Source organism: Camelus bactrianus, chromosome 1, assembly GCF_048773025.1.
Source record: "Camelus bactrianus isolate YW-2024 breed Bactrian camel chromosome 1, ASM4877302v1, whole genome shotgun sequence".
In the NCBI taxonomy this organism is placed as follows: Eukaryota; Metazoa; Chordata; class Mammalia; order Artiodactyla; family Camelidae; genus Camelus; species Camelus bactrianus.
Window position 1 is genome coordinate 59686763 of NC_133539.1, and position 14463 is coordinate 59701225.

Below are 14463 nucleotides of genomic sequence, written 5' to 3' on the forward strand. Positions count from 1 at the left end.
TTGTCATCGGTATTGGCAACCTCTAGGATTGACAGTACACTTTTGTCCAAAAGAAGGTGTTGCATTTTATCATTATATTAAGTAGATAATATGCCAATAGTTAATTCTCATTATGTCTTTTGCTATCTTGCCTGAGAGTGCCTAGATATTCGGCTTCCAGCTTGCAGCTGAGGGGAAATACATCAAAGTTCCTTTGAGCATAACATGGAAATGAAGAGGGTTAGTGAAGATTAGAAGGAAAGAAAAGGAGTCAGTAAAGGAGAACACCCCAGCAAAGGACACCTGCTTTTCTTCTCTCAGAACTCTTCACTTAGGTACATTCTTAAACACATAAAAGTTAGACTGTAGGAAACAGAACTTTACTTAAAAAGTGTGGAGTTCTGAAATTGCACCATTTATCATTAATAGGAAAAGGTGTTGAAGCATTTTAGATGCAGAGAGGAAAATACTTTCCAGCAAGTAATGATGTGTATGAGAATGGGATGGGGTGATGATTGTATATGTAAATGTGATAAAGCCAGTGTTTAGGTTCCCAGAGATCAGCTCAGCACCCAGACTGTTTGTATTGGGGGGCTATCGGCATCTGCTACAGTTATTTTTTGTATCAGTCCCAATTAGTGGACTCCTGGCAGATTGGTACAATCTCTGATTTAACGAGTATCTGATTAGAACTAGTCATTAGTTACTCCTTGTTTGTACATACAACTTGCCCTATTAGAGGCAACTATTATTGTTTGTTCCCTTGCTCAGGACACCTAGGAAGATATATCCTTCCAGCAGATGTAATGTGGTGGGTTAACATGTCACTGATACCAACGAGTTTCTTCCTTTCCATCCTACTGCTTCCCACAAAGACCACTTTGCCATTGTCAGAGTCCAGCACTTCCTTCCCTGCAAGAGCCAGCAGACGGTGGGGGAATGTGTGCTTGATTCTGCAGGGTGAAAACTGAAAAAGCATTTTCTTGTATCACCCGAGTTAAAAATTTTGGTTGATTGTACATGACATGCTAGATCAGTACTGTATTTAAACATGCTCTGTGCTCAAAGTAAATTTCTTTATTTTGTCATGGGACTCTAACTCCCATTTACATGGAAAACACTAGGAGATAAGGTAAACATCTATTTCCAAGCCTTACTGCTGACAAGATGCTGGGCTGCAGAGTTTTTGGGTTGAGTACCTACTGAGAGCTGAGCACTGTACTGGCTAGGTACATTGGTAAAAAGTAGATATAAAAAAGATAAGTAAAGATAGGACTTCTTCCTTCTGGGAGAATTCAGTTCTCTCTGGAAGTCAATATGTACACATTGGAAGTGTGTTGCAAGCAAAAGGATAGCAGTTGCAAGTGAACAATTACAATGTCGTATTGAAAATCAGAGGCGTAAGAGTGAGTAAAGTAACAGAGAAGCAGAGGAGATGGAGATTTTACACTGAGTCTTAGAGAGGTAAATGGTTCAATGAAAAGAGCCTTGAGATTACAGTTAGAAATAGGGCTTTCCATTTTCTAGCTCTGTAACATTCCTCAAACAAGTTACTTAACCCCTCCTAAACTGTTTTCTCTTTTGTAAAATGAAATTAATAATGTCTATCTTATGACTGATCCCAAAGCTTAGAGGTAATATATATAAAGAGCCTAACACAGTGCCTAGCATACTGTACATACTTGGTAAACCGATACTGCCTTCTTTGACCCTTGGATTATTTAGAAGTGTGTTATTTAATTTCTAACTCATTGAGGATTTTTCAGAAGTATTTTTGTTATTGATTTGTAATTTAATTGCATTATGATCAGAGAAAATATTTATGTTCCAAAATATTTTTATCTTGAAAAATGTTCTGTGAGCACTTGAAAAGAATGTGCCTTCTGCTGTTGTTGGGTGGAGTGTTCTATAAATGTCAATTGGATTAAGTCAGTTGAGAGTGTTCAAATCTCCTATATCCTTAGTAATTTCTTGCCTACTTTTCTATTAATTATTGAGAGGAGGCATTATAGCTCTGACTCTAATTGTGGATTTGTCTATTTTTCCTTGCAGGTTTATCAGTTTTTGCTTCACATATTTTGAAGTTTTGTTATTAGGTACATAAATGTTTAGGATTATCATAACCTCTTGATGAATTGACCCCTTTATCATTATGAAATCACCTTATTTTTCCCTGGTAATACTATTTGCTCTAAAATCTCCTATGTCTGATATTAATATAGCTACTTCAGCTACTGTTGATTAGCGTTATCATACTATGTTTTTTCTATTCTTTTACTTTTAACCTATTTGTGTCTTTACATTTGCAGTGCATTCTTTATAGACAGCATATATTTGGGACCTGCCTTTTTAACCAATCTGACAGTCTCTGCCTTTTGATTGTGGTATTTAGACAATTTACATTTAATGTGATTATTGATGTATTTAGGTTTAAGTCTATCATCTTCCTTTTTTTTTTTTCTGATGGTTTCACCTATTCTTAATTACTTTTTCCTTTTTTGGATTGATCATTTTTTATGATTCTGTTTTATCTCCTTTGTTGAGTTATTAGTTATAACTATTTAGTTACTTTAATGGTTTCTTCAGGGTTTATAGTATTTGTCTTTAATTTATCAGTTTAATTCAAGTGATATTATCCACTTTACATACAGTACAAGAACTTTACAATTGTATATAATTGTCTCACTTCAGATTTGAACTTCTTGAGTCCTCTTATACACAGATATTTTTCAACAGTAAATACCACAGTACTACATGGTCTATGGTTGGTTGAATCTGTAGATGCAGAGGAACCTTAGGTATGGAGGGCTGAATATAAGTTATATGCAAATTAACTATCATGTTGTTCAAAGGTCAACTGTATTTCTGTTTTTTCCTTCCTGGCCTTTGTGCTGTTGTTGTCAAATGTTTTATTTATGTATCTGCTATAAACCCTACACTACATTGTTACCATTTTTGTTTAACCATTCAATCATCTTTTAAAGAGATTCAAATAATAAGAAAAGAAATATTATATATTTAACCATATAAGAGCACTTCAGTGTTCTTTATTCCTGTGTATGGATCTATATTTCCATCTGTTACCATTTTTCTGCTTCCTGAAGGACTTCTTTGAACATTTCTTGTCATGCAAATCTACTGGTGAAGAATTCTTTCAGCTTTTGTACACCTTAAAGTGTCTTTATTTCACCTTTGTTTTTGAAAAATATTTGTGCTGGGCGTAGAATTCTGGGTTGACAGGTTGGTTTGTTTGTTTGTTTTGGCTGAGGTTTTTGTTTGTTTTTTACTTGAAAGATGTTGCTACACTGTTTTCTCAGTAGCCTTATTTCTGATGAAAAGTCTGCTGTGATCCTTACCTTATTCCTTTGTGTATAATGTATCTTTTTCCCTTGGTCACTTTTAAGAATTCCTTTTCTTTTTTTCCACTGAATTTGATTTTTATGTGCCTTGATGTAGTTTTCCTCATGTTTCTTGTGTTGAGGACTTGTTGAGTTTCTTGGATCTGTGGCTTTATAGTTTTCACTTAGTTTGGAACTGTTTGGTCATTATTTCTTCAAATGTTTTTCCACCTCCCTCCCTCTCTTGGAGATTTCAATTACATGTATATTAGGCTTTTTAAAGTTGTCCCACAGTTCACTGATCTTTTTTTAATTCCTTTTTTCTGAGCATTTAATTAATTAACTTAAATTATAGTTGATTTACAATATTGTATTAATTTCAGGTATATAGCATAGTGATTCAGTTCTCAGCATTTTTTTTTTAGTAGTTTCTATTGCTGTGTTCTCAAGTTCAGTAATCTTCTGCAATATCTAACCTGCTATTTACCATCTAGCATATTTTTCATCTCTAGAAGTGCAAGGTCTTTTTTTTAATGTCTTCTATTTCTCTACTTAACTCTTTGAATATATTAAATAGTTAGAATAACTTTTTAATTCCTTGTCTGTTAATTTTAACACTGTATCAGTCATGGGTCAGTTATGATTGATTTTTGTTCAGATTGTAGGTTATGCTTTTTTGCTTCTTTGTATGCCTGATAATTTTTCACTTAGACACAAGACATTCTGAATTCTACCTTGTCAGTTGCTGGATATTTCTGTATTCCTACAAATATTTTGTATTCCTACAAATATCTTTAAGCTCTGTTCTGGGTCACTGTTACTTGAAAAGTTTGGTTCTTTCAGGTCTTTTAAGATTTGTTAGGTGAGACCAGAGAAGTGCCCAGTCTAGGGCTAATTATTTACCTCTGTTGAGGCAAGACTCAACTGAGTATTCTACCCAATATCCTGTGAATCATGAGGTTTTCCAGTCTGACTGGTAGAAAAAGGCATTGTTCCTTGCTCTGTGTGAGTACTGCATGCTGTTACATCTAATACTTTCAAGAGTTTCTTTTCCCAGTCTTGGGTAGTTTTCCTCAAACACAGATGGATCCTTTGAAGTTCTGCCCCAGATTGGGTAAGAAAGGAAGATGAGAGAGATTTATTTGTCAACTGTAAAGTACTTTTCAAATGGCAGGACCTTGATTTGCCTGCCATTCACTAATGTCAAGATCCAGAGATCAGTTTGTGCCTCCCTAATGCCTATGCTTCTGTGTCTTCTCTCTCTCTCTCTCTCTCTCTCTCTCTCTCTCTCTCTCTCTCTCTCTCTCTCTCTCTCTCTCTCTCCCTCTCTCCCCCCCTCCCTCCCTCTCCCTCCTTAATGCTTCTGTCCTTTTGCTGCTTTCCTCTCACTGCTTATTGGTTCCAACCATGACATCCTGGAAAAATAATCATCAGGAGGCGAGTTCTGTACTGGTCCTCTGGTAGTCATGTTCTCCCGTCCAAAGTGCCTCTTTTGAATTATAAAAGTGACTTTTGACCTCATCCTTCCTCATCCCCAGAGCGTAGTGCCAAGGGTGCTAACTTCATGTTGCCAAGGAAGTAAACTCTTGACACCAGAAGTGTTTTTATTCACTGTCTCTTCCACACTTTGCCTTTAAAAAGCCTGCCTCCTGTCCCTCTGCTTCAGACTGAAACCATAGCTGTATTGCTGAGATGCCAGTGTTATGGGACAAGTTGCCCTAGAGTGCTCTGTTTCTTCCCTGAAGAGAAGGCAGAAAGATAATGGGCCAAGGCTGCAGCCAGGAGAGTGGGAGGTATCCAGGGAGACCTCAGAGATATTGTGGATTTGGTTCCAGACCACTGTAATAAAGTAAATATTGCAAGAAAGCAAGTCACATGAATTTTTTATTTCCCAGTGCATATAAGTTATGTTTATACTATACTGTAGTCTGTTGAGTGTGCCATAGTATTATGCCTAGAAAAGCAATGTACAAACCTTAATTTAAAACACTTTATTGCTAAAATATGCAAACAATCATCTGAGCCTTCAGCAAGTCATAGTAGTAGCATCAAAGATCACTGACCACAGATCACCATAACAAAGATAATAATAATGAAAGAATTTAAAATATTGCAAGAATTACCAAAATTTGACACAGAGACACTTGAAATGAGCAAACGCTGTTGGAAAAACAGTATCAATAGACTTGCTCAAAGCAGGGTTGCCACAAACCTTCAATTTGTAACGAACACAATATCTGCAGAGAGCAGTAAAGTGAAGATGAGATTTTATGCTTGTTGACATAAAGGCTGAATTAACCAGGGCATTTTACCTGGTTGACGCATCTCTGGCTCAGGGCTCTGGCTACCACCAGCCCTGCTCAAAAGCCCCAGGGGCCAAGGGCTTGATGTCCCAGCGCTCATAACCTGTTTTGGGTTACATCAATTAGGAAATGTCAATAAGGCATCAAACCCAAGGTGGGCTCAACAGCCTCTTAGGTGTTCCACCCCAATGTGTTAGTGTTTGAGGGGTAACAAATACCACACGCTGGGTGACTTAAGCAGCAGAAATGTCTTATCTCACAGCTCTGGAGGCTGGAAGTCCAAGATCATGGTGTCAGCAGGGTTGGTTTTTTTCTGAGGGATATGAGGGAGAATCTATTCCATGCCACACTCCTAACTTCCAGTAGTTTGCTGGCAATCTTTGGCATTCCTTGGCTTGCAGATTCATCCCTCATCACCACCTTCGGTGTCACATGACATTCTCGCTGAGTGTGTCTGTCTCTTCACGTGGTGTTCTTTTTGTCAGGACAGCAGTCATACTGAATTATGGGCCCACCCTACTTCACTATGACTTGATCTTAACTAATTATATCTGCAATAACTGTTTGCAAATAAGGGTCCCATTGTAAGGTACTGGGGGTTAGGGCTTCAGCATGTGAATTTAGTGGGGGACACAATTCAACCTTTAACACCCAGGTCTTCAGGTCTGAAGAACTCCATGCAGACTGGAGGACACTTTAGACATAGGCCAAGTAAAGCACCATACAGTCATTGCTCCACAATTCCATTCCATTTCCCCTCACTGTGCTTTTGTTCTTGACTGCTCCTGCTGCCAGATTCACATCTTCACCAGTAACCACCTGCTCACCATTCTATAGGACATTGGGCCACTGTAGGGATATTAAGAAATATAATGTACACCTGAGTCACCAATTCTAACTCAAGGTCTATCAGGAGATCTTTTTAAAGGGAAACCTGCGTAGGAAAAGACGTATGCATGGCATGTATGTAATAACTGGCATATTTGTATTATAAAGGCAGTGACTGTCCTGATCAGCAATAATTATGAGTTGATTGCCTTTTTAAATGCTCTGGAGAATACAGACAGGGACAGGAAGAGAGTGTGTGTGAGAGTGAGTGTGTGCATGTGTGAATGTGCATGCGTGCAGTAGCTTAAGATAAACAAAATCACCAGACTCCTCCCCAACCTTCCTGCAAGCTTTAAGCCTTTGCTTGGCACCCAGAGAATAGCCTGCATCTCCTCACCCTGGCTGTGCCTGCTTCCTTCTGTCAGCTCCCTGAGTTGCTGACCCCCTTCCCCTCCAAAGAGATAGCTTTGTTCCAAAAGATAAACACCAGTAGTTACAAGGGACTGGAGGGGAAAGTCGAGCAATCTCCCAGTTAGCATTTCCCGGGTGTTCTCACATAGAAACCCAGCCCATCCCTGTGGATGAGGTATTTCTAGCTCTGGCAGATACAGCCTGAGATGTGAGGGCAATGATGGATTTTCCTAAGGGTGTGGGGCCGGGGCAGCTGGGGAGTGGGGATTCTCGTGTGTCTCCTCCCTTCTTTCCAGGGATGCCCCACCTCAGAGAAATCCCAGGGATGGAGGAGGCACCTAGCTAGTGCCCACTTGTGCTGAGCTGCCAGGCAGGCTGCTGGCTTGCTGAGAGGTGGCGGGTGAGCCGGGTGCTCAGCTCCTCTGTGCCAGCTCAGGGAGCTCTCGGCTCAGCGCCCACACCCTGCGCTCCAGCTCTGGACAGCCCTGGTGGGCTGGGGGAAGGCGTGAAGCTCGGTTCGTGACTGCAAGTTGACTCTCCCTCACTGTTGTTGCTGGCAGAATACATACACCAATGCAGACAAGCTCCTAGAAGCAGCAGAGCAGCTGGCTCAGACGGGGGAATGTGACCCGGAGGAGATCTACAAGGCAGCTCGACACCTGGAGGTGCGCATCCAAGACTTCGTGCGCAGGGTGGAGCAGCGGAAGCTTCTCCTGGACATGTCTGTCTCCTTCCACACACACACCAAAGAGGTAAGGGCATGTGGTGGAGGAGGGGCATTGGCTGGGCTGCTTCCTTCTTGCAAGGGTCAGGTCAGTTTTCTAGCCCCCAAGGTATGCCCGGGGTCCTGGATGGTCTGGGGGTTACCAGCCTCCTAAGGTTGATGATATTAACAGCTTGTTCCTGTATTTAGGTCTCGACCAATGTGAGGCAAAACTCCCTCCTCATCTCTAGTGAGGAGAGGGCTGATGAGGCAGGTGTTTGGGGAGTCTGCTAGGGCATTCAGTCTGCAGCTGGAGAAATTTGGGAATCCTTGGTATAGAAATAGTTGCCATAAGAGAAATCAATAGAGGATCAGAGACTCCCTTCCTACCCCACACTCAGTTTCTCTTGGTTGCTGTCTCCTGTCAGAAATCAGAGTCCAGCAGAACTTTGATCATCTTTGCTACCCGCAGGGAACATGCAGAGTTTCCCAATGTTTTCTGTATTTTTATTTATTTATTTTTAAAAGAAGATTAAATCTTCTTAATGCAGTCTGCCCCAGGGTGATATTGAAATGAGATGGTCCTCACCTTTTTCACTGTGGAGTGACAGCCAGTGAAGAAAGGGGGACTGGGGTGTCTTCCACGCAGGAGGAAGCTAGATGGGCTTAAATCTGGCCCCTGAATCATTCACAAAGTGGAGATCAGAGCCAGAGGATGAATCGCGTTACAATATTGACAGGGCAGAAGGGCCCAGAGAGAGGAGGAGGGTTGCAAACCTGGGGTTGCTTTTCATTTCTGATTAACACGGGCACTCTGAAACTGAGTAAGTGGCCAGTAAGGAGGCACGTTTAGCATCTTCTGTAATAACACCCTTGGCAGATGAACTCATTAGGTGTGTGCATGCTTGTGTTCCTCCAGGAATTCATTTTAATGGAGTATTAATTAAAGTTTGATTGCTGCTCACGAAGAAACATTAACCCTACTTAATTAAGTTGATTTTTGATATTTGAAATGCATTAGGAAGCCTGGTTGTTACTACTTCACAGGTTTTTCTGACACTTTGTGGGAATGAATGCAAATCGTTGCAGTGCCTATCAGAGAAAAGCATGAAAAGATAATGTTTTCTAAACAGATTCCCCAGGCAGATGAAGGGCTGGCAAGCCCCGTGAAGCTGGCTCTGCCTCCTCTCTGTGGGACCTATAACCACTCTCTGATGAGTGTCTGTAAAGCAAGGGGATTATCTTTAATCCACGTTTTCCTGCCTGGTTGTCTGCTTGCTTGTGGCTTACCTGATTCTTAATAATGGTCTCAGAAACCAAAGGCATGTGTATTCTCTTTTAATTATGAGCCTGTGGGTGAGAGAATGGAGCATGAATGAACAGGAGTCACGTTCCTTGTGAGGGCTATGGGGGTGTCAGTTGCCAAGGGAGGGGGTGGATGAGGTCAGTTTCCATGGAAGTCCCACTCCTGAGAGGGTGACTGTGGCTTCCAGGAACCCCCTCTAGCTACATATCCCCCCTTCTGTACTTGGAACTGGGAGGCTGGGATTCCAGTTCAGATCCTGCTGCTGGAGAACCATGGGAGCTTGTGCGAATCCTTGTGTCTCTGGCCCCGGGTTGCCTCATCTACAAAATTATGTGATTGGACTCAGTGGCTCTGAGGCCCCTTATGGTTCCAATGTGAATTCAAGTTCCCTTTCTTTCTCTTCTCCTCTTCTTCTGTATTTGATGTTGATAATAATTATTATTAATAATAATAGTAATTAAGCTTGAAGTAATTAAGCATTATTACTTAATTACAACTAACTAATCACCTACAGGTGATTTACCTAGCCTAAGATTTGGTTCATTGCAAGTATTCAGTGTATATTAAGTAGTACTTTTTTCTGAGTACTTAGTACTTGCTACACATGTATGTCATCTCATGTAATCCTCATGAGACTCTTATGATGTAGACTTTATTAAACGTGTTTTCAAATGGGGAAGGGAAGGCCCAGAAAAGAACTTGTCTAGGGTTCAGAGCCGCTCAGTGCTGCAGGGACTTGACCTGTCTTCCTGAATTCTGCTCTTGTGCTCTCATTTGCTACCCCACACTCTGTTCTCCTTTTCCCCTTTGTGTCTCCTCCTCTCCTCCACTCTCCTTCCTTCTGCTTACTCTTCTTTTTCCTCTTTACATTTTCAAACCCCAAAGCAGAGGCTTGATGGGGAGGGTAGCTTCAGCTGAGAAGAGTAAAGCATTGCCAGGGTTGGGGCTGTGGCAGATAGGAACAGTCAGGGATGCAGTTATCAACCATTCTTGTCCCAGATCTCTCCCAAACCTTGCTAAGCTTGGTCCAATTTAAATCTGACTCTTGTTTTCCCGCTGCGGCTCATATAACCATGTTTGCCTGAAATAGTACTGCAGGGAGCAGCATGATATTGAGGGCAGGTGAAGAAAGGGAGAGGGAACTGAAATGGATTTGGCCTCTGTTGTGTGCTGGACTATTTATCTATCTAATCAATAGCCATGAGAATAATTTGCCCAGTGTCTTGTAGCAAAGATGCAGTAAATGTAGGAATTGATCCCAAGTCTTTCTGACTCCAAAGCCCATGCCTTTTCTCATTTGCCTTTCATGTAAAGACTTTATATAAAGGCCAGGAAACAGAGACTTGGAAGAGTTTTCTCCACCAGGGAATTTATTCCAACTGGAGTTTGTCAGGAAGTAGCAAAATATCTTCTTTGGGACCCCCAAATATGAGAGAAATTAGGAGCCGTCCTGCCTTGATGCAGAGAGGTGTGTGATAGTGAGGCTTTTTCTTTCAAGAGATCTGCAACCCTCAGGTCTTTTTTTTCCAGGATGGAAAGAAAAGCATCATTCTGAGTGGCTGTCATGGAGAGGCTGTTCATGGGAGCCATCTAGCAGGACTTTATATCTGCACATTTTCTCTCAGTTACCTTCCCATCCCCAAACTAGTCTGTCTGAGGCCCCTTTTAGGCAGAGTAGAGAATAAGGCATGTGCACATATGTACACACTTATGCATTATGTACACATATACATGTATATGCATATGTATATTGCACATACACACAGATACATGTTTACCCACACGGTAAGTACAGCAAGCTCTTAGATGCCAGGGAGATCTGATTTCCAGATCTAGATCACTGGTCATGCTGTGTGCCTTTGAGAAAATTACTTAGTCTCTGTTACTTTGTGATAATTATGATGATGGTTATTACAAAATTGAGTAGTACAATACTAATACCTACTTTTTTTCCTAGTAGAAAACTCCCTCCCAAATTTTTCCTTAATGCTTCTCTAATATAGGCTTAATAAGGAACTTGAGGACTTAACTCAGGCATCACGTTCCCTTGAAATTCTTCCCTGGGGCTTCCAACTGCCCACCCAGATGAGACAGGAGCACAGTGTGCGTACCTCATCGAGGGATCCCACTGAGCCAAGTGGCACCTCCTCATCAAGCTGAAAGTGCTCATATGTAGAGAACACATGTAGATGTATGAATATAGATTCTACTGTATGTTTCTACTGCTGTGTCTGATACACAGTGATGGTGAGTAAATATTGAACAGGTTTACCTGACTGTGAGAGGCTGGTCATTTCTCCTTAAAAAAGAAAATTTAAAAAACCGAGGGGAGGGAAAAGCCCTTTCAATCACATCTTTTATCTACTCCAGTTCTTTGACTTTAGCTCTGCAGACAATATAAAGAAAGGAGGACAGGCGGGGAATCTGGATTGCCTGTGGGAGCTTTCCTCTAGAGCCTGTGTAGCGGGCAGAGACGGATTATCAGGTGGGCAGAAGTGAGCATCCTTGGATGGTCTAATAAAGAAGGAACTCCGTATCATTTAATACCTCTTAAGACGCACCACCTCTCAGACCTTGCTAAATGTGGGTCCTGTTTGATCCCATGTCTATTAACTCTTGACTCCTTCCTCTTGAGTCTATAGGCAAACTTCTGGCTTTTTACTCAAAGCAAGCTTAGTGGCCAAGTCTACAAGCCTGTGCGGGAACTGGAGTTGCTATGGACGTTTTCTCCTTTTACAGTAAATAGGGTGAATGGAAGGATGACCTTCTGCTCAGTTTCGCTCAAGTGGCCTTGGGTGGGGCTAGGGCTGATGGTAAACATTGTCACAGATCTTGTGGTAGCTCCCGTGCTTGTCGTGGCTCCTTCCTTCATTCATTCTCCCCTCCTTCTTTTTCTTTCTCCTTCCTACCTACCTACAGTTGCTTGCTGAGTTTTTGCATTTGTACCAAAGTGTAATAGTGTCATTGTATGATGTAATTTTGAAGGAATTAAAGTCCCCTTTATAGGAGATTTCTGAGTGGGAACTGAATATCCATCTTCATAAATGATATAAACTATACTTCCTATGACTCCCCAGGGTGAAGTTCATCATTTTACTTTTGCCCACTTCCTACATCAAAAGATTTACTCTAATTAGGATCAGAGAGGAAACAGAGGGAAGATAGGAAGAAGGTATCCTCCAGGCTCATTTTTTCAGCAGATTGAAAATTCTGCTTGATCCTGTTGGCCCTGCTTTGTGAATTTGTGGCGACTAAAGGAGCCTGGAGAGTTAAAACTTTCTAACCATTTTGTTACAGTGTTATTCATAACCTTGAATAATTAGCAACCATCTAAATATTCCATGTTAGGTGACTCATTAAACAAATCACAATCTATATAGTGAAATATTATGCAGTTGTTATAAATTGCATTGTCAGAGATCCTTAATGGCATGAGAAAGGGCTTGTGATATAATATATAAAAGATTGTATGTCCAGTAGGACCACACTTTGAATCACACGTATGGAATAAAGACTAGAAAGAAATATACAAAGAAGTTAAGAATGTTATGGGTGATTTAATTTTCCTTTGCATATAGTTTTGTTTTATAATTTTTTCTCAATGATACTTTCAGTAGAAAATCAGGAACAGTCCCAATAAATGTTATTTTATAGCAACAAAACTTTCATCCCTACTTAGAGAGAAGGGCCACATAATGAAGAGAAGTGACAAACATGCATTTGGGACCCTCTTATGCCTCCAGAACCTCAGCTATGAGTACAAATTGGCTGAACTTTCAAATACCTTCTTTTTTGCCTGGGGACAAGAGGACAGCTGGCTGTTTGCTAGTCTGGAGAGCCTGGGGAGGATGCAGGGGGAAGCATTTACCCAAATCCTCATTTTCTTTGTCCAAGGAAAAGGCATTTGTAGCAAGTGTCATCTGCTATGCAGAGATTGTCCAGATAGAATTCTCTCTCTATGCTGTGTTTCCATGGAAATGCTGCAATTGCTGGGTTTTCAAAATATCCATTTTTAGATATTTTTATAGTAATAATATGAGAGTCAAATTAACTAAGGAATGTGGCCAAGATAATCAACCTCAGCTCTTTATTAGGTAGTTTAGTTAAATGCCCATTTCCGTTTGTTTATAACCCTGCAAAATCATTCTTGCCTGCTATACCCTGCTCAAATAGGTACATACACATACACACACACACGCCCCACAAATGCCAGACACTCACATGTACACATGTTCCCCTGGCCACCCACTGTAGAACCAAAACTAAAGCAATCTTCCCAAGAGATGTTGGCCTTGAGAACAAAACTGCTTCATCCTCTATGTCAGTTGCCAAACTGTTATGGTGTTTATTTAAGAAATAAAAGCTAGTAGTAGGTGCTAAAGAAAAACAATCTCTTCAAAATGAGGGGGAAGTCGCTCACCCTGTGGAACTGGTGTTTCTTTCCACATCTCTAGGGGTCAGTCAACTGTGTCAGCACAGTAGCTGCCAGAACTGAATAAATGGCACAGCCAATCAGAAGGAGAAGGTGATGGAGTAAATTACCACTTTCCTTAACCACTCATCCCTAAGCCTCATTAGTTCTACAGACCCCCTAGTTCCTCCCTTCCTTGTCGTTCTCTTTCTGCCCTTTTCAATTGCCCTTTTCTCAGGTTGCCCCACTATGCAAGCAGGATGAGGTCTGGGCCCCCTGGACTCATTAGTTCAGTCTTAGAGCTAGCTTTATGGAGGGCATTCAAAGGACTGCTTTAACTCTACCCCTGCCAAGGTTCTAGAAATTCTCAAAATTGGCTCATTCTTTTGAATGTAGGCGTTTTTGGACACATTTCCGAGAGAAGGAATACATAAAGCCATCTCAGTGTATATATTAGCATGGACCAAGTAGTCATTGCCAAGCAGAGAGCAGAACCCTGAAAGAATGATCATGGTACAGGGGTGTTTGATCAAGAGGAGGGGTCTGGAAATGGCTGAAGCATGAGATTCTTTCTGGGGAGCAGGTGAGTTTGTGGCAAAGGTGCAGTGCTGTCCTGTTAGACTTTAGATAAGCAGAGGTAAAGAGGATTATCCTAGGTGAGAGAAATGGAAGTGGAGGACAGTGAGAGAAACCATGTGGTGGCTGCAGCCAAGCTGCCTGACTCACTCCATGATTCCACTTCATTCTGGTAACCGTTGGCTCATGGTAATTTGAAGTGCGAGGTGATTCTGACTCAGTCTCATCGGCTTCCTGATAATTAGTAAATTAATCATAGAAGCAGCTCTCCGATTTGGATTCCTTTCAAAGCAATCTAGGCATGCTCTTCAGGGATAAGTCAGATGGACACATACGTAGGAGACCTACAGGAAATTCTGGTAGTAGGAAAATTATAGCCTAAGGAATGGAATATGAGTCCTCAGAGTTTAGTGACACTGCTGTTTATGTCTGTTCACTTTTATGCTTCAGAGGTGCTTATTCAAAATTATGAACCTGCAGTTTAAGTTTGCTGCCACCAAGGGGCAACTGTGCGTGTGTGTATGTGTGCGTGCGTGCGGTTTGGGATTTCAAGGTTGTAAATGGTCTCTTAACTTGGTATCATAATTATCCTCAATCTGCTACAAAAG

At 41.2% G+C, this 14463-nt stretch overlaps 1 protein-coding gene across 15 annotated transcripts in view; it reads left to right on the forward strand.

Moving 5' to 3' along the window:
• The window catches only part of KALRN (kalirin RhoGEF kinase), a 616794-nt gene that overhangs the window by 307404 nt on the left and 294927 nt on the right, over window positions 1-14463 (forward strand). For all 15 annotated transcript variants that reach the window (XM_074364800.1, XM_074364803.1, XM_074364805.1 and 12 more), the window contains exon 11: window positions 7420-7611. In XM_074364800.1, coding sequence (XP_074220901.1) covers window positions 7420-7611 — 192 coding nt within the window. The remainder of the gene's footprint in view (window positions 1-7419; window positions 7612-14463) is intronic.